This window comes from Sorex araneus, chromosome 6, assembly GCF_027595985.1.
Source record: "Sorex araneus isolate mSorAra2 chromosome 6, mSorAra2.pri, whole genome shotgun sequence".
Lineage (NCBI taxonomy): Eukaryota > Metazoa > Chordata > Mammalia > Eulipotyphla > Soricidae > Sorex > Sorex araneus.
The window spans coordinates 58091884-58119879 of NC_073307.1; the positions used below are offsets into that span (position 1 = coordinate 58091884).

Genomic DNA, 27996 nt, shown 5'->3' on the forward strand with positions numbered 1-27996 from the left:
ACACCCCTAAAATTCACCCATCACCTTCCACCCTAACAACCACCATGCAATATAGGTGACCAAATCTCTCAGTAATTGAAGCCCTAATTGGCCCACTTGTGCATTGCCCTGGGTCCCAGCAGGAAGCAGATGGCACATACAAACTGTAATTTGAGGAAAAGTTAATAAAGAGCCAAGGCAGGGCTGAGGGACCAGGCAGCATCCCTGGGGGCTAGTTACAGCAAGAATCATTAGCCTGTGGGGCCTGGAGGGACGATGGGGGAGGGAGAGGTCGGTTTGGGGGAGCTGCTTTGGCAGGAGCAGAGAGGAGGTTCTAGGTGTGGAGAGGCAGCAAACATACAGTGACCCGGAAGTATCCGGTCCTCACCTCCACTCAGCCTCTCATCTCCTTGGTGTCTGCCTTTAGTCAAACCAGCAGTTAGGGGCCTAGACACAAGCTGAGGGGTCCTACACAGGACACCCAGCACAACCTGCTAGTCTCCCCCCTCATCCCCATCCATCTGTCCTCCCTTTCCTATAGCCCAAGCTGATCAGAACATGCTCTTCAAATCCATCTGTTGTCTCCTCTTGCTTGTGAAAGAAAATCAGTCGCTCATGAGAGCTGACAGTAACCGTTGCTTTCCAGGGCTACATGCAGACACAGGAGGAGACTGAGACGACCTACGAGGAAGCATTTAGAGTGGAATCGGCCAATCTGCTCATTAAGGTTTGGGTTTCCACAGAGCAGCCTACAACTAAAGGAAAAGCATTTAGCACTTGCTGGGGGCCAGGGAGGGGTAGGACAGCTCAGGAGTTTGTCCTGCATGCTGCTGACCCGTCTGATCCCTGACACTGCATGGTACCCCAAGCACTTCTGGGCATGGGCGTGGACCAAAATCCACCTCCCACCCCCACCCAATATCTTGATTTTTGTTTTTTTGTTTTTAATTAGCTCAGGAAATACTTCCTTAAAAAAATATTTCTGGGGCCAGAGTAATAATACAGCAGGTAGGGCACCTGCTTTGCATGTGGTGGACCTGCGTTCATGTGGTTGTCCTGGGTTCGACCTCCAGCATCCCAAATGGTTTCCCTAGCCCCAACACGAGTGATCCCTGGAGTGCAGAGCCAGGAATAAGCTCTGAGCACAGCCCCTACCTCACCCTCCACCAGACATCGTTTCCAGGGGTAAGAAACATAGCTGAATGGTTGAGTGTACATATTTCACATATATAAAGCCCCAGCACCGAAATCAAAACTAGAAAGTATTTCTATTGTAAAAGCTTAGAAATAAGCATTGGGTGGGAATTCCAAATGCCATTTCCCATGACAAATAACCGGGGCTCCTTGGAAATATGGCTGCTTCCCCATCTAACTGAGAAAAGCTCCAAGATCTTACGTCAGAAAGAAAGGAAGCAATCAAAGACTCAACCATATTCATGGCTGATATGCTTGTTTGACCTGCACTCCTCCAGGTCAAGGACAACAATCTGAGTATTTAAAATAAATCTGCAGTGGATTGAAAGCCAGTAGATATATTAAAAATCCAGAAGTATTAATGATTTGAAGAAAATAAAACCTTTTGAACAAAACCTTCAGAAGATGTTAGGGAACTGGCTTATTCTGAAAAGTGCTAAATAAAGATAAACAAGCATTCATCACGGTTTCCTGCATGAATATTCCACAAGGTAACCAACCAAGCATTTGATGGCAGGAAGTTCCTTTTAGATGAATTCTGATAAAGGAGGAATGGTGGATTTTAGAACCTCACCGTTTTGGGGCCAGAGCAATAGTACAGCAGGGAGGGTGTTTGCCCTGCTCACTGCTGACCCAGGTTTGATCCCAGGAATCCCATATAGTCCCCCAAGCACCACCAGGAGTGATTCCTGAGTGCAGAGCTAGAAGTAATCCCTGAGCATTGCTGGGTGTGACCCAAAAAGCCAAAAAAATAAAAGAAGAAAAAATAGAACCTCATCGTTTTCCTAACAGATTGAAATTATAAATCTGGGTGGTCTGATTGTTTTTTTTTTCTAAGAAAGTGGTTATATTTTGTTTATCAGTTTTCCATTCTTTGAGCTTCATAGTATTCCAATGTATATGTATGTGCTTCATAAGACTGACCCTGTTCCCTTTCCCCTCCTGGGCGGGCACGGGGCCGAGGCTTAGTTCTCAGGCTGGAGACATTCTGCGAGGAGTTGCCCATGCCGAAAGAGGTTTTGCTGGGTCTGGATTCACGCTTGTGCAGCTGCGGAGAGGCCGCACACGCGTGCGGCCCCGGGATCACATCTCGGCAGTCGGTCTGATTGTTTTCAATGTCTCGAATCCACATGACAATGTGACAGGAAGCTGACGGCAATTTGGGAGTCCACCAGTCAAGATGGTAACATCTGCACCCAGAAAGAAGGATCTCTACTCACATAACAAAAGTAAAGTGCTTGATGTGATGTAATAGGAATGCTGTAATACTCTTGCCGAAAGGTTGAAGCTGAATCAGATCCACAAAGATATAAAAGTCAGGGGCCAGAGGGAGGTACAGTGGTCAGGGAACTTACCTGTCAAGCAGCTGACCTGGGTTCGATCCCTGGCACCCTATATAGTCCCCTAAGTTTCTGCCAGGAGTGATCCTGGAGCACAGTTGTAGCAGTAAGCCCTGAGCACTGCCAGGTGTGGTTCACCCCCCCCCAAAAAAAAAGAAATAAAAGTTAAAATATTGAATTCTATATAAACTGCAAGATTTGGGCTGGGGTTATAGTTTAGCAGTAGAGCACCTGCTTTGCATGAGGCCCTGGGTTTGATCCCTGGAATCACAAAAAAAAGTAAATTAGTTTAAGAAATTAATCAAGTAAATGTAATGTGCAGAGCTTGTTGCCTCAAACTTAAGATTCCAACATACAAGTTGTGTGAGTGATACCAAAGGACTGGGGAGATGCCTAAGCATAGGCAGCATGGGTCGTGTTATTTTTTTTTCAGGTGCAATAGTGTTTTGGATGATTTTTTTTTGGGGGGGTGGACATGGTCAGGGGACTATAAGATGCCAGGTATCAAACTCAGGGCTCTCCCATACAAAGCGTGTAATTGGTCCTTGGAGCAGTCTTTCTCGTCTGGTTTGTAGGGTATTTTCATTTTGTTTTGGGGCCACACCCAGGAACACTTGGGATAACTCCTGGTTCTGCACTCAGGAATAACTCCTGGTGGTGCTTGGGGGACCCTATGGGATGCCGGGGATCAAGGCAAGCGCCCTACTTGCTGTCCTATCTCTCTGACCCCTGATCTGGAGACCTTTAATGAAAAACTTCTTGGGGCCAGAATGATAGTACAGTTGGTACGGAGCTTACCCTGCATGCAGCTGACCAGGATTCAATCCCCGGCACCACCTAGGGTCCCTAATCTCTGCCAGGAGTGATCCCTGAGCAGAGCCAGGAGAAAGCCCTGGGTATTTCTGGGCGTGGCCCACAATTTAAAAACAAGCCTTACAGAGAGTCAGGTTTCTTACCCTGGAACACTGACACTCGAACAGGAAAGTGCTGCAGGGCACCAGAGAAGACCTAGCAGCATCCCTGTCCTCTACCCACCAGATGCCAGCAGCACCCCCTGGTTGGAACAAGAAGAAACATCTCCAAACACCGCCAGTCTCCTGGGGGCACAACTGCTCCCTGTTGAGAAACACAGTTAGAGAAGCATACTGACGCAGTTATGGTTGGAATCACACTATATCTGAGGTTTGCCCAAATAACCCAAGGGGGTGTGGGAGAGAGCGGTAACAGGGTGGCCAAATACAGTAATTGAGTCTGCGGGTGGACACAAGGGAGTTCATTAGACTGTTCCCTCTGTTTATGCTGGGAGTTTTCCATAATACAAAGGTTAGGATATTGAAATATTTCTATTTTCCCAAAGCAGCCCTAGGATCTTTGGTTAAACAAGTTATCTCTAAGTCAAAGATTTCAAGTACAATTTAAAGTCATTTAAGAGTCTGAGTAAAGTTCCTTGTCCAATTGTCCTAAATCCTGAGAAGCATAAAAATCTAGGGAGCATAAATTTTGTTTTTGATTTTGGGGCTACACCTGGTCATGCTTCAGCCTTACTCCTGGATCTGCACTAAGGAATCACTCCTGGCGAGGCTCAGGAGACCATGTAAGATGCCAGAGATCAAACCTAGGCTGGCTACATAGAAGGCAAGCACCCTATCTGCTGTACTATTGCTCTGGCCCAAGGGGCAATACATTTTTTTGTCCTAATCCATCCCTTCCTAACCTCTTCATTTCTTGTCATGTCTTTTATTTATTTATTGCTTTTTTGGGGGGTTATACCCAGTGATGCTCTGGGGTTACTCCTGGCTCTGCACTCAGGGGACCATATGGGGTGCTGGGGATCAAACCCAAGTAGGCCGATGCAAGGCAAACACTGTATTATCGCTCCAGCCCCTGTCTTTTATTATAGATTACTGAGATATTTTCATTGTAGCTAAGGAGTTCTAAGAATGGGTGCTGTTGCTATAGTAAAACAGGTATTTCCATGTGCTTATTATGACAGCAAGTTTTCGGAGCTTATATAAGGTAGAAAATCAGGGCCGAGACTGCCTCAGTAACAGACTGCCTTACAGCCATGAGGCAGAGGGCAAACCCAGTGCCAGCTGATGGCGATGCCTTTCATCTCTGGCACACTGTGACCCAGTGTGTGCAAGCACCCACAGCAAGGAGTGCATTCTCCCACACACACAAAGGAAAATGAGGGCCAGCAAGGACAGGACTTAAGGTGCAGCCTTGTATGCAACTGACCCTGATTTGGTCCTTGGCACTGCCAGTGTGGCCTGGGTAATCCCTAGCACTGAAGGCCCCAGGCAGCTCTACATCCTTCCTGCCAGCCAAGAGGGTTCCCTGGGCCTCATGAGAACCACTGGGGAGGCCCCCTCAAAAAAGAAGCGCAAACATGAAAACTCAGAGTTGCTGATAGAGAAACACTTAATCAGAACACTTCTGAGAGATTAAACGGGTTGAGAGGGGCCTAAGCAACAGTACCAAAGATAGGGTGCTTGCCTTGCATGTGGCCAACCCAGGTTCAATCCCCCGCATCCCATAGGGATCCCTGAGTGCAGAGCTAGGAGGAAGCCCTGAGCTCAGCCGAGCATGGCCCCAAAACAAACAAAACCCCCAATAAACAGAAAAAAAATTTGCAAAAATTGAATTATTTTTTTCTTTTTGGGTCATACCCGGTGATGCTCAGGGGGTTATTCCTGGCTCTGCACTCAGAAATTACTCCTGGTGGTGCTCGGGGGACCATATGGGATTCTGGGAATCGAACTCAGGTCAGCCACATGCAAGGCAAACAAACGCCCTACCGGCTGTGCTATCACTCCAGCCCAAAGTGAAAAAAATTTTTTAATTTCCCTGTAGGTTTATTCTATTATTTACCACACAGTTTCCAGATCCATTAAAGTTCTTTTTTTTTTTTTTTTTGCTTTTTGGGTCACACCTGGCGATGCACAGGGGTTACTCCTGGCTCTGCACTCAGGAATTACCCCTGGCAGTGCTCAGGGGACCATATGGGATGCTGGGATTCGAACCCGGGTTGGCCGCGCGCAAGGCAAACGCCCTACCCGCTGTGCTATCACTCCAGCCCCCCATTAAAGTTCTTATAATTAAAACTATAATTAAATATTAAAAGTAAAATGCATCTCACATCTTTAGAATTATTGGTCAAGAAAAGTAATCTACCAAGAATTATTGGTCAAGGGGCCAGAGAAAGGGTGTTTGCCTTGCACAAGGTCAACCTGGGTTCGATCCTCATTACTCCACATGGTCCTCCCCCAAGCCCGCAAGGAGTGATTTCTGAATGCAGAGTCAGGTGAAATCCCTGAACATCACCAGTGTGGCCTAAAAACCAAATTAAAAAAACACAAAAAATTATTGCTTAAGACAAAAATACTTAATCAAATATGTACTAATAATAATAATAAATATTTTTATGGCTTGAGATAACTACCTATGGTCACAGTAATTTAAGTTATTTTTGTTACTAATACTTATCATAGAATGACAAAAGGTAAGACATACTTTAAAATGTTACTCTGGGATGAATGTCTAAAATATAATAGGAAGGAATAAAAGCTTTTGCTCAAGTCCCTCTGAAAAGGACTATAGGCTTGCCTGAGGTCACTTTCACAGGATGCTCTGTGGTCCCTCAACATGGTCAATTTCTGCAATTTCAGTGGTCAACTGCAGTCTGAAAAGATTAACTACAAAAAGATGTTTTGAGACCAAATTCACACAACTTTTATTATAAAAAATGTTTAAAATATTCTGTTGTTATTGTTAATCTGTTCCCAATTTATAAACTTTATCATAAATGTGTATGTGGAGGAAAAACATAAATATGGTTTCTCCTGTCCATGATTTCAAACATCTAGTTGGTATCCTGGAACATAGCTTCCTCTCACAAATAACAGAGATTTATTACATTTTGGGAGTGCGAGGGATCAAACCCAGGTCCTACAAATGCAAGGCTTATGCACTACCACTGAACCACATTCTTGGTCAGAGATTTCAACTTTTTTTTTGGGGGGGAGGGGGTCACACCCGGCGAGGTACAGGGGTTACTCCTGGCTTTGCACTCAGGAATTACCCCTGGCGGTGCTCAGGGGACCATATGGGATGCTGGGAATGGAACCCGGGTTGGCCATGTGCAAGGCAAATGCCCTACCCGCTGTGCTATTGCTCCAGCCACCCAAGATTTTGAACTTTTGATCTGTAATTTTCATCTTAAAATTTCAAATGTGGGGGTGGAGATCAGATGACACAGGAGTTAAGATGCTTGCCTTGCATGTGGCTGACACAGATTGGATCCCTAATGTATGGGAACCTTAAAAACTAGTGATCACTGAGTCAGGAGTAAGCCCTGAGCACAGGCAAGTGTGGGCCCCCAAATAAGCAAAGCTCACAGTACATTGGCAATTATACACTTCAAAATTTACATACTGAAAAAAGAAAAACCTTAGATGTGAACTTTGAGATGCGTGAAAGGACAGAGTTTGTGGTCCTTTTCTGGGGGTCTACACAGGCAGCTCAGCCTTCGCTGGCTGCTGGGCCACTCTAAGCACATCTCAACCTTCCTCCTCCTTCTTACCCTCTGCCCTGGTTTCTTTGATAAGCACCTTTCTAGATTTCTCTGAAGGACAGTGGAGAGCAGCTAAAACCATCTGCAGGTTTCAGAGACATGAGAAAAGGGAGGCTGAGAAGGCAGCCTCCACCAGGCATCCCCACCCTCATCCTCCAGGGCTCACACACTAACATCTCCTGTTCTCTCCACTTGTGTCTACCTCAGAACAATTCCATTTCCGCCCGTCCTTCCTGCCACCCAGTTTCCAACAGTCTGGCCAATGAACACTGAGGAGGTGCATGACCTAGTTATATCTGTAAGTTAGGCTGCCCCCTGGGGTCTTAGTGCTCATAAACAAGCAACTTCCCTCAGCTTTGCCTCTACATTCTTCAAACCCAACTCTCTCAAGTCTTTTCTGGTGCCTTAGGTATAAGCCCTGGAGGGACATGTTAGGCCTCCCCAGTACAAAGCTGCCACTGTGCCTAAAACAACCTGACCCACCTGCCAAGAACCCTTCACCACTAGCACGTCAGAGTGAAGCAACCAGAGGTGGGCCTTACCCACCTCTGCTGGGTGGAGGACCAAGATTAAAGAATCTTTAAATTTTTTTGCTAATTGGGTCACACGTGGTGATGCTCCGGGATTACTCCTGGCTCTGCACTCAGGAGTTACTCCTGGCAGTGCTGGCACAATATGGGATGCCAGGAATCGAACCTGGGTCAGCCGCATGCAAGGCAAATGCCTTATCCACAGTACTATTGTTCAGGCCCCCAAAATCTTTAATCTTTAACCTAAGCACCAAGATTAAAGAAAGTGAAACTCACATGTTAAAAATCACTAAGAGAGGGGGCTGGAGTGATAGCACAGCGGGTAGGGCGCTTGCCTTGCATGCGGCCGACCCGGGTTTGATTCCCAGCATCCCATATGGTCCCCTGAGCATGGCCAGGGGTAATTCCTGAGTGCAGAGCCAGGAGTGACTCCTGAGCATCGCTGGGTGTGACCCAAAAAGCAAAAAAAAAAAAAAAAAAAAAAAAAAAAAATCGCTAAGAGAATTCAGTGATTTGACAGCAAGGGGCTGTTTTCAGTCATGATTATCAACACTGGCTCTCCCTCTAGTCAACACAGTTAGCAGGCCTGGCTAACAATGAAACAGAAAAATAAACACAAACATGAACAAATGACCTTTTATTTCATACAGAGATACAAAGGCAATTGTGTGCAGCAAGAATCTGATGGGCAGTCCAAATTCTTGGGAGGAAGTAAACTCATGGTAAATGTCAAAGGGCTGGTGGAGAAGGTCAAAGGAGAGAGATGAGACAGAATGCTAGAGCGATAAAATAAAAGTAGGAAAAGCTACATGGCTTCAATCTCACCAATTGAGTTCATTGGGGCATTCTTGATGCTATTAGAACTGTAATTTGATTTAGTAACCACCTCAATGTTTCAAGGGCATCTGTGACCTTCTGTGTTTATAGTTCTATCAAGGGAATGATAATTCTTAGAAATGACTGAAACACTGTCTTTATTAGAGAAGTTGGAACCTCACTCTGATGAGCATTTGGGCTCAGTATCTCTCAGGAAAAAGGGATGGGCCCTGGCACTTTGGCTAGCCCTAGTTTTAGGGGCAATGGTATTGAATAAATAGCACCTACTTTTACTTTTATTGTATTTTCTGAAGTAAAATAGTTTATTTAGAGAAATAAAACTATTTTAGAGATACTTAGAGAAAAAAGGATTTTAGAGAATGAGAGAGAGAGTTGACAGCACATGTCTCAGATTGAGACGTGGGTGAATCTCAATGAAAGCACACAAGAAATTGAGACCCAGAGCTAAGAGAGCAGTCTCAGGCCCAAGATGTGGGCAAATCTCCAAGAGAGAGAGAGAGAGAACACCCTGAGCATCTGCCTTTAATCAGAGGAAACAGTTCCTTTATAATGATCTTCCAAAACACAGCAAAAGACATCAGGCATGTGGAGGTTGCTTCTGGGAAAGACTCAGAACCCCCCTCCCCGCCACACACACCCAGGGCCCTGACCACTCAACAATCTGTTCCAATGCTTTCACTTGTCAGAGGGCACAGTCTATAATCTGTTACTAATAAAACAATTCATTGGCTTTAAATATACACTGGTCAATTTTTAGAAGTTAGTTTATTTTCTTAAGTTTTATGTTTCATGATAAAAGAACACTGAACCCAAACAGCAGGGAAAACAGAGGCTCAGTAGCATGATTTCAGTATATTTTCCTAGAGAAGCTTTTTCTAAAAAAAAAAAAAGTATGACTTTGGTTTTGGTTTTGTTTCATTCTATTTAAGGCGGATTATTTCCCTGAAGCCCTATAGATAAATCCTAGTGTTTCAGCTACAAGAAAGTACTGAGTTCAGATATACAGATAAGTAATTTTTTTTAAAAAAAATCTCTTTTCTTACAGTATTCTAAAGTCCTTCAAAGCATTACATAAATCTTTAGAAATTTCTATCACCCACATTTTAAGAAACAATTCTACACTTCAGTAAGGCACTTAAGGTACAAAACAGCTTTGAAAACAATGACACAGGACACTAGAGCTAAGCCATTCTGCCAGGGCATGAAATAGATGTTTTCCCACATGGAAACATCTGGGTACTGTCTGGCCACTAACATGAAGAAGAAATACCCTAAAGCAAGAGGCTGAATTCAATCAATGGAACCCTACCTGACGGATGAGCATTACACTGACAGAGTTGCCATGTTTAATGGTGAGACACAAAGATATTCTATTTTTTTCTAGAAATGCTTCCATTGAACACAGCTCCTTGCTCCCAAGGGAAAACAAAATGAGAACCAACAACTTTACTGATGGGAAGGAAATACAAAGAAATTCACTTTTCAGTAACAACTACAGATAACCTGACACTGTGTCTCTTCTATCTAGCATGTCACTGGTACTAAAAGCTTCCACTACTAATAAAGAGAAGTCAAATCCCATCATCCCCATTGCCGATTAAAACAAACACCAAAGCATACACTAGAGCAATGCAACCTCTACGACCAAAACAACACAGATTTCCGCAGTGTTTCCATCTTTCCTAGGGACAGAAGGAAATGAGGGAACAAGATGGGCCAGACAGCCTGAACTACAATGAAGAAAGGGAATGAAGGTCCTGCCAGAGCAGGAAGAGTTGAAAACTTGGTGCCAGGAGTGATCACAGGAGGCAAGGCTGCGGGCTGGGCCTTGCTTCACAGAGCTGGAAAGGGCCCTGAAGGGCGGCCTGAGGCTTCTTGCCTTCATCCTTCTGGCTGGCAGCAGATGATCAATTACTTCCCATAGAACTTTTTGTTGAGAAGGAAGATCAGAAGGTTGACATTTACTTTAGCTCTATCAAATAATTTCATGACTGCAACCCCTTCGTATTGAAGCTGTAGCAGGTCCTGCTCAAAAAACAAAACAACAAAAACCATTCTGTCAGTTAATCAAGCCCATGGGACAGAAAAGAAAGGACAAGTGGGGCAGGAGCCGGCTGGAATGAGGCCAGCCTGGAGGGCCAAGGGAAGGGTCCCAGCTATCTGCCCACTGTGCCGCTGCCCTGAGGGTTGCTTCTCTGGTCCACCTAGTTTCTGCTTCACTGGGGTGAAGAATCCAGGTGGGTCATCTCAAAATACACAGGGTAGGGAAGGGAAAAGCAGCTTCTTGGGTCCTTACACACAATGATGGCTCATCCATTAACATTTGTCAGAATTCCCACATCACAAAGGGGGAAAAGGAGAAAATGTTTGGGGATTCTCTATAGGTCTGATACTGTGTAAATACCGTAAGAGTCTTTATTATTGCCCAAAATTTTAATACTTAATTTTTTTGCCTTTCAGGCAACACCTGTCAGTGCTCAAGGCTTACTCAGAAATGCTAGTTCTGCACTCAGGAATTACTCCTGGTGGTGCTCAGAGACCAATATGGGGTACCGAAGGTAGCGCCTGGGCTGGCTCTGTACAAGGCGAGCACCTTCCCACTGTACTATCTCTCTGGCCCTGACAGTGCTACTGTGTCAGGTTTAAAGACAAGGCTAAGTAGGTGCTGCAGGTAGGAGGCGCTGGGTCTAACCCCTGGCATCAGAAAGGTTCCAGGACTGGTTGGGCAAGGCTGTATAGAGTGGGATATGGCTGCCAAGCCCCAGCTTCTCCCAACCCTTCACTGTCCACAACAAATGTAGAGAATTGGAATGGTCTCACCCCTAAACTTCAGGAGAGTGATGATGAGACAACAATAGTCAGAGTTGAAAAGGACCCTTGTTGTTCAACAAATTCATCTTGGGCCAGAAAGACAGTACAGCAGGGAGGAGCTTGCCTTGGAGGCAGATGACCCAGGTCCAATCTCCAGCATCCTTGGGATCCCCTGAGTGCAGAGCCAGGAGGAAGCCCTGAGCACTGCTGGGTGTGGCCACAAAACAAACCAAAAAATACCCCAACTCAGCTTCAGAAAAAACTGAGCACTCCCCGAGGACGAGGACTCTGGCAGCCTCCTAGGTCTAAAAGAAGCCCTCTACTCGGACACAGCCGGATCCACAGCCCAAGGCAGACCGGCTGCTGGCTGGTTAGGATTGGGCAAGCGGGAAACGGCAAAGCCTTTCCCAGGTGTGGCACATGAATTACTGATGTGTATCCATAACCATTTCACCTGTGCTCAGCTGCCAGCCCAGAGGAGGAAACAGAAATGCTGCCTTTCCAGAGGGGTAAGTCTGGGCAGGGGGCTGATGCCAAAACCTATGAACAAAGGCTGTTACCACAGGCTGTGGAAGACTATGAGAAACCCCTCAGCATAGTTGGGGGAGGTCACACACAAGCACCCAACAAATGATGGAAGACTAAGGGGGTGTCCTGGTTCAGGGGAAGCAGCAAGTACAAGGCAAGCACCCTACCCTCTGTACTATACTGCTCAATCCCCCACTTTTTTTTCTTTTTGGGTCACACCCGGTGATGCTCAGGGGTTATTCCTGGCTCTGCACTCAGGAATTACTCCTGGCGTTCCTCGGGGGACCATTTGGGATGCTGGGAATCAAACCCAGGTCGGCCACATGCAAGGCAAACGCCATACCTGCTGTGTTATCACTCCAGTCCCCAGACTTGTGTTTTAAATTTAAACCTTGCCCCCCTGTTAGATTCAAAAAGCAGTGAATCACTTTTTACCATAATGATCTCTAGTTTTCATTCTCATCTTTATGCTTTTAGAATATGAGGGCGGGCCTGGAAGAAGGTGCAGGCCACTGTGGCTTGGTGGACGCTGGGACTCAAACGGGGCGAGTGCAGATGCTGCACCCCTGAAGGCCAAAGGTGCTGGGCTGAGATGAGATGCACACTGCTGTGAGCTCTCAGGTGGGGACAGGCCATGCCAGGCCCGCTGCTGAAGTGCTTTTTCCACCAGGACTCCTTTCCATCTAGTCTCTCGCCTCGACCAGAAGAACACAACTTTTGCATCTCCGGAGCTTCCGGTTCCTTCTACCTGGTGCATACCCACCTGATAATGTAACATGAAAGTCTCCATCTGAACGCCCATGAACTTGGCTTTTACTTCAAAGTCTCCAACCTCTTCAGTTGGATTGATTTCAAAGATAACATTTTTAAACCTGTTGAAACATAACAGTGAAACGTTGTGATTTTTATGCTCCCACATAAAAATGTGAAAAGGAGACAAACAGTCTGAGTGAAAAAGGGCCTGAAACAAAGGCCCCTCCTGCAGACCTGCAACCTCCTGAGAGACGCTAGGATGACCTCAGAAGGCATGACAGAGATGTTTCTAGGCTTCCCATGTGGCCACCGAGGAAACGATGAGGAAAGGAGAATCAGGAGAAACATGGCTAGAAGGAGATGGAGGAAAAGGATGTGTTCAAATATGCATGCTTAGAAGATATAAGAAAAAGTGCTACAGAGAACAAGACTTTCTGGAAGGTCAGGGCTAGGGAGGAATGCTGCTGCTCTATCCATGAAAATATCACAGGCACCCACCACTCTTTTTTCTACTGTGCCCAAAATGCTCATGGCACTGTAAGAAGGTAGGAGTATATCGTCCCTGAGGGGGTCAGAGTGAATAACCCCCTGAACTTCAAAAACTCAGTTGTGGAAGAAGGATGCTGGAGGGCACTGAGGATCGAGGAGAAAGGGCACAAAATTCATGCCCTGAAACACGCATGTTTAGCTACCAGAAGAGCCAAGGTGTGTTTTCAAGAAACTTATTAGAGCTGGGGAGACAATATGGAGATGAAGGCACTTGTCTTACATCAGGCTGTGGCCATAACAATGGTTCAAATCCTACTACCGCATATGGCCTCCCAAGCACCATAAAAAGTAAATTCCTCTTTTTGTCTATCTTACTTATTCTTGGTTTAGACTTCCTGCTTTAAAATGACTTCCTGCTCTGAAGAGGAAAATAAAGAGCCAGAGAGATAGTTAAACAGGCCTGGGTACACTCTACACTTTACATACTTTGCATAGAGGATTGGGTTCCACTCCGAGCACCCAATGGTCCCCCAAGCTCTTCAGGGGGTGACCCAAAATCAACGCCAAAATAAAATCAAGAGGAAAATGCAGATTGGGCCCATACAAATATTATTAATACATCCTTAAACAACTGCTCCACAATAGACTTTCTTTTCTATGTCAGACAAGTCTGAGTATTAGATCTAATCTGCACAGAGAGAAATATACACACAAAATAGAAAAATGACCATCCAATTCAGAAAAGAGAAATAAGAGCAGTAAGAGCCACAGTAGAGGCAGAAATTTAAAAGAAAATTCAACATACAAGATGGTGTCAAAAGAAAGACAAAGGCTGGAGCCGTAACACAGCAGTAGGGCGTTTGTCTTGGCACGCAGCTGACCTGGGTTTGATTCCCAGCATCCCATATGGTCCCCTGAGCACTGCCAGGAGTAATTCCTGAGTGCAGAGCCAGGAGTAACCCTGAGCATTGCTGGGTGAGACCCAAAAAGAAAAAAAAAAAGAGTAAGACAGACTGGACACTCACTGGTTAGCTTGCAGGTCCTCGATTTCCAGAAGAACCCCCTTCTCATGCAGTCTTGCTGCTGTGTATTTCAGAGAGATCTTCTTGCTTTTCTTCCCTTTCATTTCCCTCGGCTTTTTAGAGACCCTGTAAAAGTCATATTGTTACTTTCGTAACTGCCAATTCCAAGTCATTGTTGGTAATTCAAAGATAGGAAGTCAGAAAACAAACTTCTGGTGCACAAATGTAGTGAGTGAGCTATTGACCCTAAAATGGCAAAGCAAAGTTAGAATCAGCCTTAGCTCTACCTCTAAGGCTGAAACAAGGGAGACGTCACTAAATTGCTCGTCTTTATAGTTGGGGACACACCAGGAATCCACAGTGTCCTATTCCTTCTCTGTTCCTCTCAGGACCCCAGTGTGAAAATATCTGATGCACCCACATTCGATGCCCCTTGGTTGTTCAGGGAAATACATAAATAAGGACTTTTTAAATGGCATGTAAGTGAGACAGCAATGACAAAGAAGTGGGAGCAAATAAAGAGAAAAAGAACTTCAGAGGCTACTGAGATCATCAGAGCAGGCAGCAGTAAGAAAAGGAGGCACGGGATGAGCAACTGAGAACCAAGGACTGGACTCCACGAGGGGGACTCCCAACCAGGAGCAGCCCTGCTTGCAGGAGCATGAAGAATCCCCATGAGCACCCACTGGGATCACAACCACAAGGACTTCTAACCAATAATCACACTTTTGGGTTATTTCTCTTTCAAATATATATATATGTACATATATGTATATACACATGTACACACACACACGCGCGCACACACATATATATATCTTCACATTTGCAAAATGACAGACATCGAAAAGTCACTTGTTGCATTTTCCATGCCCCCCTGACAGTGCAAAGGAATCCTGGAACCATGCCCTGTGATTCTTGGCTGCCGATGAACCCATGTGAGGGCCTCAGAAGGAGATGATGCTCAGGTGCTTTGGAGCGAGGCTCTAGGGCTACGTCCAGCACTGTCCAGTAGGCTATGTGGTGCTGGGGAGGGGAGGTCAAACCTTGGCTGGGAGCATGCTAGGGTACCATCTCCCAACCTTGCTGCAGATTATTTTATAATAAGTGACTATAAAAAAATATCAATGAAGAACTGATTAAGTAGCTGTATAAGCCAGGAACAGTTCAAAGAACTAAAGGGAGGGGCTGGAGAGATAGCACAGCGGGTAGGGCGTTTGCCTTGCACGCGGCCAACCCGGGTTCAAATCCCAGCATCCCATATGGTCCCCTGAGCACAGCCAGGGGTAATTCCTGAGTGCAGAGCCAGGAGTAACCCCTGTGCATCGCCAGGTGTGACCCAAAAAGCCAAAAAAAAAAAAAAAAAAAAAAAAGAACTAAAGGGAATGCTTTGCAGGCAGGAATTCTGGCCTCCCCACCCTGCGCGACACCTCCCCTACCACATGAAAGGAGTCCAGACCAGAGACATACTCGAAGATCAGGGAACTTGCTTTGCATGCTGATGACCCAGCTCAGTCCTTGGCCCTGTATCCTGTCTCCTGAGCACAGAGCCAGGAGTGGCCCCAGCACTGCTGGGATGGGTCCCATTCCCTTCCCCACAAAAGCGCTACATATCCTCAAAGGGGAACAGCATGCGCTCATCAAGAAAAGAAATGAGAACCTGTTGTCCCTACAGAAGACTGGAAGTGCCAGTAATGCCTTGGCAATGAGTACATGAAGGACCTAGCTCTCGAAGCTCCTGGGTCACTCCTGTCTGTGCTGTGGGCACATCTGTGGTGATGGGGAATAAACGGGGTTCTCTCCACCTATACTGTCTCTAATCCCAGATTTCTGTCTCATACCACTCAAGAAGAGAAACCAGAGACCCTTGTGGAAAGAGCTCTTTCCAAGCATAAGATATACCAGAAATGGGACCAGAGCAATAGTACAGTGGGTAGGGCATTTGCCTTGCATGCAGCCAACCTGGGTTCAATCCCTGGCATCCCATATGGTCACCTGAACACTGCCAGGAATAATTCTGCAGTGCAGAGCCAGAAGTAACCCCTGAGTATCACTGAGTGACCCAAAGAAAAAGCAAAGAAAAAAAAAAGATATACCAGAAACATCTTGCATCTAAGGGTAAGGATGTGTTCCAAGAAGAAAGAGGACATGTCACAAGAAGACAGGAGAAGCTGTGCAGCTGGGCTGGGCTGGGCTGGGTGGACTCAAGACTTCCCCTTAACATGTACTCCCCCTCCAGGAAGTGGGGGTAGCAGGAAGTGGGGGTAGCAGGTAGGGTGGATGCAGCAACAAGGTAAAAGTAGTGCATCTAGGTGAAGGGTGCATGTAAAGTTCTTTCTTCACTTCTGACACCTAAATATTATTCAAATGAAAAGTCAGGAGTGTCGGGGATATAGTGCTGCTAGCAGGTCAACCTGTACCTGCGGGGCAAGTGCATCAGTAGCCTGATGGTGCCTTCAGGCTTCCTGACACCCCAAAATTGCTGCTTTGCCTTTGGCTAGACCCCAACAATTTGGGACCAAGTTTACCAAGAAAGTAAACAGCCAAAAGTTAGGTATGCGGGAGCCATGCCCACAAACCACCTCCAGTTCAGTTATACAAGCTCATTTACTGGCCTTATTTCAGAGACCCATAGATAAATCTCGAAAGAGATCAAAAGCCATAGTTAATCTCAAACCCATGCATGGCTGAACAGACTGGGATAAATCGAAGGGGGGCAGGTTGGCCTGTGCCTGCCCAAGCAGAGCCCCCAGCAGCCACTTGCTTCCACAATCCAAAATTGCTGCCATACCCCCGACCTGACTCCACCATCTCAGGACAGACCTCACCAAGATATAATTTGCTGAAAATTTGGGTATGCAGGTTTTGTGACTGAAATCTACAGGCTTTCATGGAGTTGGGGTGAGCTACTTCCCCCACTTCCCAATACACATGGAAGCACTGGCAGTCACCCCCACGAACCAACTCCAGCACCACTCTGTAAACTCCATTACTAGCCTTGCTTCAGAGACACATAAGTAAATTTTGAAAGCTATCAAAAGTCAGAGACACAACAGTGAGTCCCAGAAGACACCACAGATCTGGAGATCTCTCCGGGCCCCATACTGAGCCAATTTCACCGGGGCATCCCAGATGGAGTAGGTACAGTCTCCCCACCTACTCCAGAAGGAATCCTGGTGACCAAGAGCTTCTACAAACAATGCCCAGGTATGCAGAGTCCAGAACTAAATCTCTATGCCACATGGTGGCAATGGTGCTGGGCTGTCCCTCCCTAGGTCCCCACCTGCTCCTCAGCCTGGCTGTCATCCCCATAATGTGCCTCCAGGTGCCATCTTAGCGTACCAACAGCCCTGGTCCAGAGATGCCAATGAAGTCCCAAAATGGATTAGTGCCCTACAGAAATGTCTCTGAAACCCAACCATCTACAATGTAGGATCCAGAAGCACAAGGCTGCAGCACCCATGATACTCAAAATGAGCAAGGGACAATAAATAATCTAGCATCTGCCCCTGGCAGGCAGGCTTGAATAGTGGTGGGAAAATTCAAGCAAAACATAATGCCTCAAAATAGAGAGTATTGGGGAAATTGTTTGCCATGGAGGCAGGGTGAGGACTGGGATGGTGGGGGTGGGGCGAGGATATACTGGGGACACTGGTAGTGGAAAGTGTGCACTGGTGAAGGGATGGGTGTTCGATCACTGTATGGCTGAATCTCAAACATGCAAGCTTTGTAACTGTATCTCACAGTGATTCATTAAAAAAAAAAGTAACGTGAAGTTCATGCCCAATTCAATCAGCTTAATCAATGGCTGAATAAATAGCAATACTCCTACATTAAAAAAAAAAAAAGAAAGAAAGAAAAGTCAGGAGTGAAAACACATACGAATCCTGTACCTAGAAGCTTCAGTGTCACCTCACTGCTCTGGGGACCATTTCTCTCGAGTAACATGTGTGTGCTAACAGTTTGTGTCAGGCACTGAGACAGCTATGTGAGCTTCTGCTTAGCTACCAGGAAACACAAGGAACTGAGCTGTGAGCCCAGAAGGTGTGGGGAAAGTCTGGGGAGTCAAAATACTGATACAGTCCCTCAAGTGGCTCTGAGGTACATCTAGGTTTGGGGGATGAAAATCTTTCCTGCTTCTTCAGTTTCTAGGACCATCAACAGGTTTTGGAGCAACAGCTGCTTGGCAACAAGCACCCTCAGGCTCTTCCCTCTGGCATTTTCCCCAGTATTGAATGGAACTGGGGGAATGACTGGAAGCAACTGGAGCCCTAGTAGGGACAGGGACTAGTGCCAGCAAGTGCGAGGCTGCAGTCCCCAGGCACAGGCTCGGGAAGCAACACTCACTTGCCCTTGCTGGCTAAGTTGTCCAAGCAGGTTTTGATGTAGCTCTTGTAGTAATCCACCTGCTCGCCATAAAAGATGGCCTTTGAGTTAAGGGCAGAGTAAGTCTGCTGCAATTTCACCAGCTCCGCCTTTCTCCTCTGTCGGTATCTCCGCTGATTCCGAATGTCCTGAGGCACAATTATGAAAATGAGAAAAATAATGAGCCATCATGTGCTTCTTGAATCATTAACACTAGAACCCAGCAGAGCCTGACTTGGCCTCGCATGACCACTCATTCTCAATAGACACCAATCTATGTTCAAAAATTAACAAAGAAAGATCTCATCACTTTCCCCGCCCACCCCTCCAACTTGTATTTTCTGCAGGCAGGGAAATGTATTAGACTTCCACATTCTTAGACTTTACTTGCAAAATTGGTTTAACCCCCTTAAATAAGGCCAGAGAGATGGTTTAGTGGTATAATCCATTCCTCACATATGTGAGTTTAACTCCAGCACTGTTAAAAAAAAAAAAAGCAACAACCAAACACACGAACAAAAAATAAACAAGCAAACAAAACCTCTTAAGTATGTTACCAAATGAGGGAGAAAAAGCTGATTTTCCATGAGCAATGGATAAGATCTCACAGCATGCATGGTATGTTTTCAGGGCAAAAGCTAAACACCTCCCAACCCTCAGCCAAGATGTGAGAAGATTCACAAGGATCAGAAGGATCAGGGACGTGACCAGTTACCTGATGAATTTATACTTCAGGAAAATCGTGATAGAGATCAAAGGGAGGCAGGGAGAGGCTCACAGGGCTGGAACACAGGCTTTGCATGTGGGAGGATCAGTTCTACTGCCAACACCACATGGCTCCCCAAGTAATGCTGGGAGTGACCCAGACACTGATTTGGGAGTGATCCCCTAAAGTTAGGAGTCACCCCCAACTAGAGTCATGAGAAACACCTGAGCACAGCCAGGTGTGACCCCAAAACAAACAAACAAACAAAATAAACAGGTTGGAGAGACAGCTCCATGGAGTGAGGGCATGAGAGAGAAAGCTCTGTGCAGTGGAAGCAGAGGAACAGCTCTGCAGAGTGGAGGGTGCGAGAGAAAGCTCTGTGGGATGGCGAGCATTTCTTCCTACAGGACGGGATTCAATTCCAGCACCACATAGCAAGAAAACAAATTCTACAGGTGTTCAGGTCACTGAGACAGGTGAACAGGAAGTTCTATTAGGGTCTTTATCCCTACAGCCTGGGCTGCAGAACAGGCACCAAGCACGGGGAGAGCTTCATGCCAGTCAGAATCAGCTCCCAGGAGAAGCCTTTTATTGTCCCCTGACCCCTACAGGCATGCTGGTTTCTGAAAACCTCTGTCCCGATCCCACGACCAGCCTCTGAGCCAGTGCTGGCCATGCCGCACCCGAGCACTGCTCCCCGAGGCAGTACCCTGGCAATGTCGTTGATCAGCTCCTGGTATCTGTTCTTTGGGTTGATGGTCCCAAGCTCAGAGAGCTTCTTTAGGCCTGACTGGATCTTCTCCTTCTTCTCCTGAAGCGTGAGGTTGCTGTCCTCTTTCACAGACTTGGACTTCTTCATTTTATCAGGGGTCTTGGCATCACGAATAGCACGTCTCTGCATTGCCCTCTGATGCTCCGCTTCCTACAGTTAAGACAAAGGTCCTGCGATAGTCACACTAGCCAGACCCTAACCGACACAGTCTAGCTCCCCTGGGAAGTGATCTCCATTAACTTCATTCCAAAGACAGAGGTGAGCAAATAACCCTCACACCAATACAAACTGTTACAAGCAGAGAGATTTTTCTAGAATGCCACCTTGCACAGCTTCTCTGCATTTTCCTCTTGCTCTAAGCATGGGCTTGGCACTCAAGTGGGCCGGGATTATCTCTGAGAGCTTCTGCGGCTGAGGTTCTGGCCCCAGATTTCAAACTGTTTGTACTAGAATGTTAATAGTTGAAATTTCTCCCAAACTAGAACAATTCCCTTTTCTCCTATAAGCCGAACAACCACCTCAGGTAACAGCTTTCTTGTTTTCCCAGGCACCAGCATCTCCCAAAGTTGCACCAATTTTCCCTTCTTTGCATTGAACTGGCACCCGCTGTCATTACCAAGAGTATTCGCAGGCTCAGAATTCACAAACCAACGAGCAGACCTCTTGGCTCACAGAATGTGAATCAGGAGTAAAGCCCCAAGTGACTCCCTTCCCACTGCCAGGCCCCCGCCCCCAGGGGATGGGGCTGGCATACTGCTGAACAACCCCAGTGACATGTTTGGATGGCACGAAGGTCACACAGCTCCTCACCCCGAAGCCCTCTTGGTTCAGGAGTCTGCACATTTGTTCTCCAGCTGTCATCTCTGCTACTCAAGACCTTGAGTCTCACCTGCAGGCCAGTTGGGCCACCCTCCTGCCATCTCCTCCTCTGGGCTGATTTCTGCTGTCCCCCAGCACATCCTCTGGCCCCCTTCCAGCTAAACTTCCTCAGCCTGGCTCAAGCCCTCTTCTTGGTGCTTTGCTCCTCACTGGACTCCTAGAATGGTCAGCATCAGCCAAGATCACTGGGAATTTCCCACCTTCTGCTGATCATTCCAGGGTCAGAGTCGGGCATGCTCCCCAACCTGAGCAAGCACTGGCGGCACTTAGGAGCCACCTTCCATACCTTTCAACCTGCCAAGGCACTCAGTCTAACCTCACAACAGTGAGCTTCCAGGGTCCCATGAACACACCCCACATCCTGCACCTAAGTGCCAGGGGCCGCTGTGTGCCAACAGTAGTCTCCTACTGTTGATGACCTCCTCTCAGCAGGCCACACCCCAACCTGCTCCCAGTCAGCCTGGGTGGGGTCACCAGGGTCTCTCCTGGCAGCCCGAGCCTGAGCACCTCCCAGAAGCACCTACTCTGGGGAAAGCCCTAAGATACCTGCTCACTGGTGGCTGCTGTTTCCAGGATTTCTGTCAGGGTCTCTCCTGGCTGGAAGCGGATGACATCCACGATTAACCGTTTTGTGCTGCAAGGAGAACAGGGTGGGAGCATCCAACATCAGGAAGTGTCCCACCTTCTCCAGGGAGCACCAGTTATACCCCACATAGTGCCCCACTAGCTCATCCAGATTTATTTACACAGCTACAACAGAGCCAGTACCCAGGTCAGGATTCCTAAGAGAGGGACTTCATCACGGCATCTCCTCAGCAAATCCAGGCAGTTAAGTCCTCGATCAAGTATGATACATGAGGTAAGCAGACGAAAAGGCAAACCCAGGTCAAGGGGTATGCTTAGCAGTGGACCCATGCCTCAAATGTGTGAGGTCCTGGGTTCAACCCCTAGCACAGGACAAAATAAAAGGCCAAGAAGACCATTTGGGGCACAAGCAAGCAAACTTATTCACCAAGGCTCCAGTCTCTCAGATCACATGTACTTCCCTTTCCCGCCCCGACACTCACTTCAATAAGATGGTCCGAGCATCCATTTCTGCGTTCTCATCCCCGGGCACATCAAACTTGTTGGTCAATGTGAGAGACACTTCTGTCTTAGCCAGTACCTCCTTACTTGGGTCATTTACATTGCCAGCACTTTCTCCTGTGGTTTAGCAGGGGTATGGTCAGTATCCCACAGACAAGAGACAGTAATACAAGTAACAGATAATGCAAGTCTGAGAATATATTTGAACAAGCCAACAGTGGTAAGGATTCTTTCTAATGAGAAATAGGTCACCCCAATGGTAAAGGCAAAGGATCCAAATTAAATTAGTCACCCAAATATCTGACAGATCATCTGCCACTATGATAATGTAATTCTCTCTCAACGTCTCTGTCCATTTCTCTTATGGGATGTATAATCTAGCTTCAGAAGGAGGCATGCATGTGTATATGAAAGCCCATCCCACTGGCTTCCACTTCAGAGCGGGAGCACCTCAAAGTGTGAGCAGGGCCTGAACGGTGCAGAAATGGGGGAGACAACACCGCCACCCCACCCCCTCTAGCTGGGGAACTTTACCGATCAGGGACTCAATGGTGGGCACCTCGCCCAGGTCATCCAGCAGCTCGTGGATTGGGTCATTGTGTTCTGGCGCAATGGCGTCCTGGTGATCCAACAGGAGCTGTACCAACACCCAGGAGTCAATTCCATTGCCACGTTCAGCCCGCCTGCCCCGCCCCTGCATGCCCCAGAGTGATGCCCCACAAGAAGCTGGCTGGCTAACAAAGCTCCAGTAGTCAAAGAACTGACAAGTCAACTCTTAGCAAACTAACCCAAAGAAGCAATATAATACATAATGCATCATGCTGGCCTCTTTTGAATGATACACGCTGTGATGTGCACAGAGGAAATATTCATGGATATTTCATATGTGTATGAAAATCAACATGACCCAGACTTCAAAATTCACAGCCATCTGTTATAAGGTGATAACCACTCAGAATAACTCAACTCAGAGAAAAGCACACCAGGTTAATGCATCATAGCAACACTCATGAAAATCTCTTAAGATGCTATTACTCAGGATCAGGGGACAGCTCAAAGGGAAACATACAGCATTTCCCTACCATGTAGGAATCTTTAGGCTTGATTCCAAGTCCCAGAGGGTCCTCTAAGCACCACTGGGAATGACCCAAAACCAAAAAAGATATTATTGTCCCCAATGGTAGTCTCAGAAATGATAGCAGCTAAAACATCACGCACATTTGATATAGCATTTTTTGTTTATATGCCCCCAAAGGGAAAATAAATGAATTATTAAAATTTAGGAGAGGGGCTGGAGCAATAGCACAGCGGGTAGGGCATTTGCCTTGCACACAGCTGACCCAGGTTTAATCTCCAGCATCCTATATGGTCCCCGGAACACCACCAGGAGTAATACCTGAGTGCATGAGCCAGGAGTAACCCCTGTGCATCGCCAGGTGTGACCCAAAAAGCTAAATAAATAAATAAATAAAATCTGAGAGGGGTGGGGCCAAGTTGATAGTACAGTGGGTAGAGTATTTGCTTTGTATGCAGCTGACCCAGGTTCAATCCCCAGGCCCCACATGGCCTTCCCCAAGTCTGCCAGGAGTGATCCTTGAGTACAGCTGGGCCAGGGGTCACTTTACAGAAACAATGATAGTTAAGAATAACAAACAAAAGCAAGGCAAACAAGCAGGCAGGTGTGACCTGAGTAAGATAAGAGGGAAATTAAGTTATCTGCCTTTCAGAGGCAGCAGAAGGACATGAAGTGATTAAAGAAAGCCACGAACCGTGTGGGTGTTAATGATCTCCCCGATGGAGATGTAGATGATCGGCTTGGTGAGGGTCACCAGATCGGAGTATTCATCCACATTAAATTTATCCTGAAGCTCGGGGACATCACAAGCAGACTGGAAAAACCGCCTGAAAGTAAGCATAAGGGCCCAACACATGAATCACATGTGAGGGACTTCAGCCACAAGTCCAAGGGAACAGTCAAGACAGTTCATCATGGAGGGACCGCTGCACCCTCGGGCTTGACACCAAGGCTGTGTGGGTGCTAATGACCTTGTCTGACTCTCTATCACTCACCCAGAATGCAAAGCAGCTATAAATACCTCTATTAGGATGTTCATCTCTAAGATAATGCCACAAACTGACAATGAAGGGTTAATTTTCAACTATTAAATGTTCTCCCCAATGCATCTTTGAAGACAAAGAAACAAAGGTTGAATGTCCAAGCCTGGCTTTTACTGAAGATCTGTCTCTTTCTCAGGCAAATATTCCCAGGGCTGAAGAAGCCCGCTCTCCATCTCTTCAGACTGAGCCCACACCAAGAGATGGAAAGGCGTCGGCAGAATCATCCAAACATCTCGTCCCTTGCCCCTTACCTGAATTTCTGGTAGGACTGGGAAAGATATTCGTTAATGATGCTTAAGTGAGCGTTATCTCCCAGAAACATCTTATTGGAAGCTGCATGCTGCAGCATTTTGGCAATGGAGCCAAGGTTCCGGCGTTGGTCGGTGGTGAGTTGGCCTCCTGCCGACAGGTCGATGATGTCAAATGCATCAGGAGCCACAATGGCTGGATTCATGTACCGATAGTAAAGCAAGTTACCAATAATCTGGGAACACATAAGACAGGGCAATGGCTGTTAGAAACCTCCACTCACAAATCCACAAATGAATTTGCTAGCAAAGAAAACCAGAAAAGCAATCCTGTGAGGTACAAATAAATACCACACAAAAGCATGCATGCATGCACACTTTTTCTTAAAGCCAGAAGCTAAGATAGCTAAACATCCCTTAGGTGGATGCAGAAAACAAAGAGAACAAGAATAGAACTGGAAATCATGAAATCGAAAGAGCAGATTCAGGAGGTAAACACAACAGCTGTCAAGTATGCGAGTGAGGAGATGGGAGCAGCCCTGGATTGCATCACAGTAGCAAATACAGCTACTGTCACCCGTACCACTTTGCAATCACACAGAGCTGGACTTGCATTCTAAGATGCAAATGAACATTAAGGGACCCTGAAATCCGTAGACATGGCTCAGGGAGTGTAATGCCACCTGCCCAATCCTCATCGTCCTCATGCCATACACTTCAAAGGTGGACAAGTTCATGCCTGTGGAATTCAGGTCATTCAACCAACATACATCTCTTCCACAGAAGAATTCAACGACATTTATCTCCCCTAGAATTTCATTCCAAAAAAAGAAAAATGAATTCACCTGAACAGAAAGTCTATAATCGAGGCCTCACTGTAGGAAAGCACAGAACTAGGAGAGAGAAGAAAAAGGCATTCAGATTAAAAAGAAAAAAAAAAAGAGGAGGAGCACAGTAAGAAAGTGATTTATCAGCAATAGTTGTAGCAGAAATAAGGGTGTTTACTACAGTTCACCAGACCACCAGCAGAGGGAGCAATTCTTCAGCAAAAACAGAGGCCTCAAAGATTTTGATTTTAAGAACTTGTCTTCTAGACTTGTGATGTCTGTACCAGTCAAACCACATAGGAACCTCACCGGAACCAAGAGAGTCATCTTTAATGATTATAGTCTCTCTTGAAAGCTCACAATCAATGTTGCCGGATCAGTGCTAAATACTGGGGGTCCACGGCTGGGTAAAAACTGGGGGGGGTTCCTCATCTTGGAGGTTGCTGGGAGGGACAGGAGGTGGCAGCTTTTAGGATCTTACCTTCAGCAGCTCGTCCTCACCAGCATCGGGGAACTTCTCATGCAACGAGTCCTTCAGTACTTTGGCGATGAAGCGCATCCCATAACTGTGGGCAGACAAAACAGAGTGAGACGGGCGGTGAACAGAAGGGCCCGCCACCCGGCTCTACACTAGCTACCACACGGACGGTACTCACGGGATCTTGTCCACAGAGCTGACAATGGCTGAGAGGAACTTGTCGGTCACGGCCCGCATGTTCCTGATGGAGCTGTCGAGCCGGGTCTTCACTTCTTCATGTGTCAGTGCCTGCTCGGGGGTCACGTCGTAGGGCAGTTTGCTGGGAAAGCAGAAAGTTCCCCCCAGCCAAATCAGCCCAACAGCTGAGGCTGCCCTGAGGCTACACCGTGTTCTCTCAGCACCAAAAAGACCAAAGATCAGGCAGCGCACTCATGCTCCAGGGACTGGTAAATGTGGAGGTGTATGTAGAGGGTGGGGGAATAGAGGAGTCTGAATTTTGAGGGAGAGTGCTGGGGCCCACCACATGGAATGAAGGAAGGTGTCCTATGAGATGAGGAGGCAGGAACAAGACTGCTGTGGTGGGGGCCCTGGGGCAGTGCCGGGAGCTGGAGGAGGCATTGTCAATGCTGCCTCTTTGGGTCCTGCTAATGGAGGAACATACTGGATGTGAAGACAGGAATAACAGGAGCCCTGGGGAGACAGCTGTGCTAGGTCCTAGCTTCTGAAACTGTGGGCCTCACCCAGTGTATCATCAAGTGGGTGGGGATAGAGGGGGATAGGGATGGGGGAATAGGAAAACATCTTAAAAATTTGTTTTAGAAGAAATCTTTATGATTACCAGTAAAGTTTTCAGTTGAATGCCTATTTCATTTCTTAGGTTTCTGGGCCATACCCGGCGATGCTCAGGGGTTACTCCTGATCCAGGGATGACTCCTGGAGAGCTCAGGGGACCATATGGGATACTAGGGATCAAACCCAGGTCAGCACTGTGCAAGGGAAGCACGCTACTTGCTGTACTATCTCTCTGACCTTCCCTTGACTGCTTATTCTATAGGCCTATGTACCTGGATCACATAATAGTTTCTCAAGCAAGAAGGGGCGGTAAGTGGAGAAATTGATGAAGCCGTGTGCTAGCAATGGGCCGTTGGCTCCATCCAAAAGGAAACAGACAAGAGGGCTAAAAGAGTGTCCTTTGGGCTCTTTCCATGACCTGCTCCCAAATCACCCGGGCTCCAGTGCCACAACACGTCACACCTGTGCTTCAGATGCGAGAATCTCATTCAAGTGCGGATCTGACACATAACTTCCTGTAAGATGCCTATGATCTGAGTCCAACTCAGCCCCACACCACTTCCTTCCTCCTTCAAGACACACAAATTACACTCGGTCGCCCAACTCTTCCCTCCCATCACAGTTCCGGGGAGGCCAAGAGCATCCTTTCTCCTGATTCCTGAACTCCTACTGGGAGCACTCACACAGGAATACTCTGGCCCACTCCTGGCAAAGCTGCCCCACTTCAGGCTTTCCTCCTTGCTTTAAGGTACACCCTCTTGAGTTCTCCATTCCAGTTCCCGATGCAGGACCTTAAAACTCCCCCAACGTATGCTTTTATTCTCAGACTCCTATTTGTGGTCTCTGCCAACCCAGAAACTATGAACAGAGGACAGGCAGCATGTGTGGGACATTCATTACTGTGTTTGCCTTGTGACCGCATAACTGCGTGCAGCACATAGAAATATTTGCTAAAATAATGAATCTATTACTATGTCAACAATTTAAAGACAGACTTCTAAGGGAAAACTGAACAATTACTAGTATGTAAATCAAATGGGTGAAAGAGAGAATAATAAAACAAAACACAAAAGAGAAGCTATCCTACCTTGCCTCTCCTGTCTGTGACTCCATCTGGTTAACCCATGATTTGTAAATGTCCACGGGGTCGGTTTTAATGTTAAGAGTTTTGTCATCCATAATCTCCTTCACGACAGGGGCCAAGATCTGTCTCAAGGCATTCTGGCCCCGGGCACCACGGTTGAAACTCACAACCATCTTAATAACTGTAGGATTTCCTGTCACAATCTCTTGAATCTGATCTACTTTTGACCTGTAAAACATTAGATGCATAGTCAGTGCAAATGAATCACAAGATATTTGCCCTTAGAGAGCCCATCCTCTCTAAGCCAAGTGGAAGAAGGCAGACAGTCTCTTAGGCACACTTCTCACCCTCTGCTGACAGATCACAGGTCCTTTCTGCGACTGTTACAACTCAATAATGGAGGATGACAAGATTCTTTATTAGACAGAAATAGGGTCTCTTCGTGTTTGGATCAGACTTTAAAAAACTATTTATCAAAGTAGACTTTTCCTAGATCAATTTAGCAAATCTCTTGTCTAAGGATAAAGGCAACAGAGACATGTTTCTATCCCAGAGCAGCAACGTGGTATGATCTGTAAATTGTAC

The 27996-nt window shown here is 46.7% G+C and overlaps 1 protein-coding gene across 2 annotated transcripts in view; it reads right to left on the reverse strand.

The window, feature by feature from the left end:
* Positions 1-8238: 8238 nt before the first annotated feature.
* The window catches only part of IQGAP1 (IQ motif containing GTPase activating protein 1), an 84765-nt gene continuing 65007 nt past the window's right edge, over positions 8239-27996 (reverse strand). For both annotated transcript variants that reach the window (XM_055142712.1, XM_055142713.1), the window contains 13 exons: positions 27415-27639; positions 25714-25854; positions 25539-25623; positions 24234-24466; positions 23634-23766; positions 22399-22501; positions 21846-21981; positions 21325-21412; positions 19837-20049; positions 18404-18570; positions 14060-14182; positions 12556-12664; positions 8239-10478 (listed from right to left, as the gene is read on the reverse strand). In XM_055142712.1, coding sequence (XP_054998687.1) covers positions 10365-10478; positions 12556-12664; positions 14060-14182; positions 18404-18570; positions 19837-20049; positions 21325-21412; positions 21846-21981; positions 22399-22501; positions 23634-23766; positions 24234-24466; positions 25539-25623; positions 25714-25854; positions 27415-27639 — 1870 coding nt within the window. In that variant the 3' untranslated portion in view covers positions 8239-10364. The remainder of the gene's footprint in view (positions 10479-12555; positions 12665-14059; positions 14183-18403; positions 18571-19836; positions 20050-21324; positions 21413-21845; positions 21982-22398; positions 22502-23633; positions 23767-24233; positions 24467-25538; positions 25624-25713; positions 25855-27414; positions 27640-27996) is intronic.